Here is a 6,000-nt window from a genome sequence, read left to right as displayed (position 1 = left end):
AGGAGTAGAATGCAGCTATTTAAATGAAAAGCTTCCTTTCTACGGTGCTCACATTAAATCCAATTAGGGGCGTAAACGGGCTTTGTCAGACAAACGGAAAAGTATGTTTCCCTGACAGAGGTTAATGATCATGCCTTCACTTTCTGTGTTCCCTCTGACATGAGCAATGGCAGAAAAACAGAGTCAGGACAATGTGGGTCACAGGTTAAAGACTTCCTGCTAACGTGAAACAGCGTGGAACAATGACAATCAATGGGGACCGTGCTGGCCTGAACATCAGTAATGGTGACGTTGGTTCAGAGGAGGTAGAGGAGTAGGTGCTGCTATAGATACACACACACACTCTCACACACACACACACACTCACACACACACTCACACACACACACACACACACACTCACAGGCCATCTGGGTACATGCAGGGTAGGTAACTAACTAGCAATGCAATAAGTCTTTCTTTTTGCCTTTTAGCATGACAAATGTATTAATTCTTCCCACTTTTCAGTCTGCACACACACCAATGACAGACTTACAAAAATAGAAACTCAAATTAGGAGTCTAGAAGTAGCAGATGGGAGTATTAGATGATTATGCACCATTAGTATTTTTTTCTTCTACTTAGCCCCCCTATCCGTGGGTTTACGTGCTGACTGTGTGGAGTCATGACAGTGCGTTGTATGGGTATGCCACAGCACTGCTTGGGGGTAAGACACAGATGTATGGTAGAGAAAAGGAAAGCTGCAACTCCACGTCTGGCTTGGAATTAATTTTTCAAATCTATTTATGAGGTAATGGATTAGAACCTACTGAACCATTGCAGATGGCCTTGGGTGAGCGGAAATGAATGGGAGCGTCAAAAGCTGCAGTACTTTATTATTATTTATCAAGGCATGTGTGTTGCCTATTTGGAGTGTTTTTTTTTGTGCACATGTATTTATGTGTGATTCTTCTGCAGTTAAAAACTGACAACATAAAATAGATAATTTTTAACATAGCGTGAATTGAAATCTCAACCAAATAAGGTGTTCAAAATATGTGTTTATGTTTGTATGTGAGCATGCATAATACATACAGTTTAGAAGATGATAGTTGATTTGAGTATGTCTGTGTGTGTCGTATGTATACTTATGTGTGTGCCACGTGTGTCTGAGCTTGGCTGAAGCAGTTTGTGTCATGTCTTACAGTGGATATAGAGGGGTGTACAAAACCATAAACAAACAAGGCAGAAGAGAAAATAAAGCCTGTTGGGAATGCGGGGCTAGCGCAGACGGTCCTGGAGTTCAGCTCAAACATGCATCATTAGCATGCAGCGCCTGTGCTTCCAGCTCTCTGATGGCAAAAAGAAATGGACAAAAGACTAAATAATTACTGGCAGCAGGATTTGAACATTCCGCTGAATGATTTTATCAGGGAGGTAGTCATGATTAATCAATCGCTTGTTAGTAGTTGATTTAATTGTGAACAGACAAAGATTTGAATAGCATTTTCTAATCACACATGAAGGGCAAAGTAGCGTTGATCGTCGTGTTTAGACTGAATTGAACTATTATCACTGCTGAAAACTGAAGTAATTACTATATATGGGGCACTGGGCTTTAGCAGGAGGCCATTAAAAAAAGGAAAGTCTGTCCCCGGAGTGAGCGCCCAGCACAGGTCTTTTTCTCTGTTTAACAGCCTTTATTGTGCCAGGAAATTGTACTTTAGGCGAGACAGGGGCAGGAATGGGTCAGCAAACAAGTTGCTTTAAAAACAGTGAAGTCCTCCGTGACACGTGCTGCTGGTTCTAGGGCATTCCAGACAGGAAATATCTCCCATACTGTTTGTCTCTGGTTCAGCGCTCCTCCCTAACTAGGCATAGTTTCCCAAAATATCAGCATGCGGACAGAAATAGAACATCATTAAACAGGTTCACCCGAGTCACCCGGAGGCAGACATGAAATTCAGGCCAAGGAGTTAGCAGGGGTGATATAGAGCAAGGCAAGACAATACATGGATAGAATTGAGAGAGCTCCCATTATAAAGACATTGGCACAGCTGCTATTACAAAGTAAACTCCACCAGCACTATTAAGCAACCGTACTGAGCGAATCAACTGCTTTTTTTATGCAATGTCCTGTACACGAAGGGGACTGAACCCTTCTTAGTCATGAAACCATGAAGACTTTTGGGTCACTTGTTGTTTTGGGGCTGGTTTTTGGTAAAACATTTAACAAAATTATGGCACATCAAAAAGAACATCCTTCCCAAGTTAAACTCTTGGTGTAAAGAATAGCGCACTTCTTCTCCCCGAGTAGGCCTTGAAATGGCAGATAGTGTTGGAATTTTTAAACAAGAGGAGTGGATTGAGATGCACCTAACACATCGTACGGCCACCTCCTGCAAGATGAACCATGTCTGAAGAAAATGCAGATCTCTATGAGGTTTGACGCTTGAAGTGTATAATAATAACAGGACTCCCAATCTTCCCTTCTTCCTGTGATTCAGTAAAATGATTGGATTTGAGAAATAACCTCAGTAACATAATTTGGGTTTAATGGTATAATAGTGACGGGAGCAGATAGAAAAATATTTATCATTGAAACAACAGGAGCGTTACAGTAGGAACCTCTTCACAGAGTCATCTTGATAACAGATTCCCACTGGAAAGTGAATAAGGCTTCTCTTCTGTTCACAAGCAGTTTGTGTTTCAGAAGAAGTGAAGTTCATACTTTTTTTTTTCTTTTCATCTTTAAAGATTCACTATTTACACGATAAATAAGTTCTATTCGATTTTGTCCTTTGATTAGTCTTATAGAATTTCTTGACATCATCTTTGAACAAAAGTCTTTTATATTCCAAGCCAAAAAGCCAAAATAACAAAACGGAGAAAAAAACAGAAATAAAAATCCCATTTTTTTCTCTTATCTTGATACACCCACTTTTCATGAACAATTTTGGCCCCTTGCAAATTTCATCTGTGGATCAATCGGTTTCGCCGTGGGAGGACCAAGCACAGTTTCCAAAACTCCCGAGGGTATGACCACTGACATGTAGAAAACGACCCCAGTGCTTTGCTTGGATTAAGCTGGAGATGATATTTGACAGGCCATCACTGCCGTGTCTGAAGTCCTCATTAGCTTCACAAATTAGTGAGTAGCAGTGCTGCCAAAGGCTTACCAAGTACAATAACGTCCAGCACTGCAGGCGCGCTTTCTGAAAAAAAAGGGAGATGTCAGGCAATATTCCCACACACGTACTGTCCATTGGTTCATACGCAGGTTAAAGAGGAGTCAAGGTGCTGGTTCAACATGCCCCCACTAGGCACTGTTGCTCTCTATGGTTGAGGAGAGACGGGAGCACAAGGGCTTTTCCAACCCAGCAAGATGTTGCTCTCCAAATTGTCCAGTGTGATCAAAGTGGAACATTGACTCGGCAATGTATCAAATGACAGTTTGGGGCAGTGAGAGTGGTTTGACCTTCAGTAAAGTGGACCTTTTATAAGAATATGTACAATACTTTGCATTCAAATGTACTTGTTTTACCACATAAATTCTCCATGAATACCTCTTTAAAGCATAGTGAATCATTCAGCTGGGATATAATCATATACAAAGACCTGCCGTACTGCTGTGAAAAGGGTACACGTATGTTTAAAGAACTTATGGAACATGCCATAATATCCTTCCCGAAGTGTTTGTGTGGTTGTTGCTGTTCATAGCATCACCAAGATCATAAATGACAATTAAACTGATGTTTGGGAGGACCAGGTAATCTTTTATGCTAAATATCTCTAAGATTTCAGTTTAACTACCTCACTTGCATGGCTACTTTGCTAATCTTTAAAGACAAGCCCAGTTCATCCAAAACCATGAGGGGATTTGGTTGTAATTGTGAATTTGAGTTGGCAGAAGCTAGTTTATTAGACCAACTGGCATTTTAAGAATGCCCTCAGCTAAAGTAGCTTATGTGCATTAAACAAAAAAATATAAGTAAACTCTTTGGTTTGACATGCACATTAATGTAAGTGTAAGTCCCACATCTAAAGAAACAAAAGAAAGCAAGACAAAATAAAGATAAATTCTATGAAAATGTCTCGAGAGAATAACTCATCTCTGTGAAATAAATGATAAATGGATTTGCCTTTTTTAACAACTACTATCTAAATATTTTAATAATAATCACAGTATGAAGCCCCTTGCTCTTCACATGATTTCCAGCTCCATCTCTTTTATGTTTTATGTTACTGCTCCCACTTTCTGTGATGGAGAACTCATGTTTATTGCACTTTCCGTTTCACTCCAGACTCAGTGCACGTGGACTGCTGTGAACATGATGGAATATGGCAAAGACCTAGATTTGGAAACAAGGTAATACTTTTTGTCATACGCTGGATTACCTCCCATGATTCAGTAGTAACACGTTTTAAATGAGGTGCTCTGGAAACAAGAAATCAAAATGATCTGCAAGGATGTCTCACCCTCTGCTGTATATTAGTGAGACTGTGTGTTTCAGATGCCAAATCCCTCCAGGCAGAATTAGAAAAGTTTTGTCCTCTAGTTCACATACTCATGTTCTGAAAACAAGGCCCCACTGAATAACCAGCTCGCCTGCCCCTTTATTACAAAGTCACGGTGAATCGGAGGCCCTTGCCCCACTTCTAACGACCAGACTCGGCTCGCTAGCGTCCGAATTTGAGTGTGCCGGTGCGTTCAACGGGTGGATAAGGGCCGCCGCTGGGACCTTCAGTCGGTGGTCTGAGGGGTAGCGGAGGAGAGCGAGGCCCTGGCAAGGGGGCACCCATGCTGGCAGCAGAGGGCACGGCAGGCAGCGCTACTGTCTGAATAGTGCCCCTATCACACGGCCCCAGGTCCCCCAGGCCCTCCATGCCCTGTGGAGGTCCCTCATAGCCCATGTTGAGCCTCAGGGGTTGATGGGCCTGGCAGTAGTCAACGATAGGCTGTTCATAGCGGTAGAAGGTCAGCGCGCCCAACTGGTGGGGGACCTGTTTAGACGGACACAGAGCATAGAGGAAAAGAAGGAGAATGTGATGGCAAGGGGGAAGTTGGGGGAGTGGACAAATGGGCAGGATTGGACAAGAGTGAAGGAAATATAGCAAGGAGAAGAGGAAACAAAAGGAGACAGAGAGAAAACACATTAGCCATACACATTCTCAGGCAACTGTGTCCTTCAGATATACCAAACATAAGAGGATCAATAATAAACAGTGAACAATAGTGAACAATGTCCCGAACGAGCCCCCAAATCAGATCAAATCCCCCCCTCCCCCATTTTTGTAATGACAATAGGAAGCTTGTCGCTGTCACCAAACCGGATTATTTTCCACTGCCTTGGATTGAGAATTGTGCTGATCGTGTGGGTTCTGCAAAATGTGTTACTAAACTACTGAAGGGTTTTTGGCAGGTGCCCCTGCCTCCTCACGCCTTGGAATGTCTGCGTTTGTGACACCAGATACTTTTTGGCAGTATAAGGTAATGCAGTATAAGGTATTGCCTTTTGGCCCATCACACATTACAGAGACTTCCAGCGTTTTTTCTTTTTCACTTGATATTATTCTAATCTTTGACATTTAAAAGATGCATTGACTTTAGTCAAAAACAAAAAGCTGTAAAGCTGAATTGCAACACGTCTTAACAGTAACAATGTCCTATATTAATCCAGAAATACATATAAAACAGTTCTAATAAAAACATTTCAGTTTCTATAGGGACCAATTATTTTGTACAGTATCGTTCTAGTTGCTGTTTTATTTGGGGGCAGGGATCTTGGTGAACCGACCTTTTTCAAATAAACAATGATTAATTACTGCATTTCTTTAAAAGAAAAATAATAAGAAAAGAAAAGAACAAGTCCTGGCAGCTACAACAGCCACAGCTGTTTTCTTTTTCAAATGAATAGTACATACTTTCAAACGATGTTTCCTTTTTCCAATGCAGTTCATTTGTCACACAACATTTCATCGTGCCTGTGTGACTCCAAGTCTACAGCACAGTTAGTTTGC

General features: G+C 41.5%; 1 protein-coding gene across 1 annotated transcript in view; it reads right to left on the bottom strand.

The window, feature by feature from the left end:
* Positions 1–924: 924 nt before the first annotated feature.
* The window catches only part of LOC115016573 (leucine-rich repeat transmembrane neuronal protein 4), a 105,163-nt gene continuing 100,087 nt past the window's right edge, over positions 925–6,000 (bottom strand). The window contains exon 3 of the mRNA XM_029444399.1: positions 925–4,983. Coding sequence (XP_029300259.1) covers positions 4,660–4,983 — 324 coding nt within the window. The 3' untranslated portion in view covers positions 925–4,659. The remainder of the gene's footprint in view (positions 4,984–6,000) is intronic.

The sequence above is a fragment of the Cottoperca gobio genome, chromosome 12 (assembly GCF_900634415.1).
Source record: "Cottoperca gobio chromosome 12, fCotGob3.1, whole genome shotgun sequence".
NCBI classification, from domain to species: domain Eukaryota; kingdom Metazoa; phylum Chordata; class Actinopteri; order Perciformes; family Bovichtidae; genus Cottoperca; species Cottoperca gobio.
This window is presented reverse-complemented; position numbering and strand designations above follow the sequence as displayed.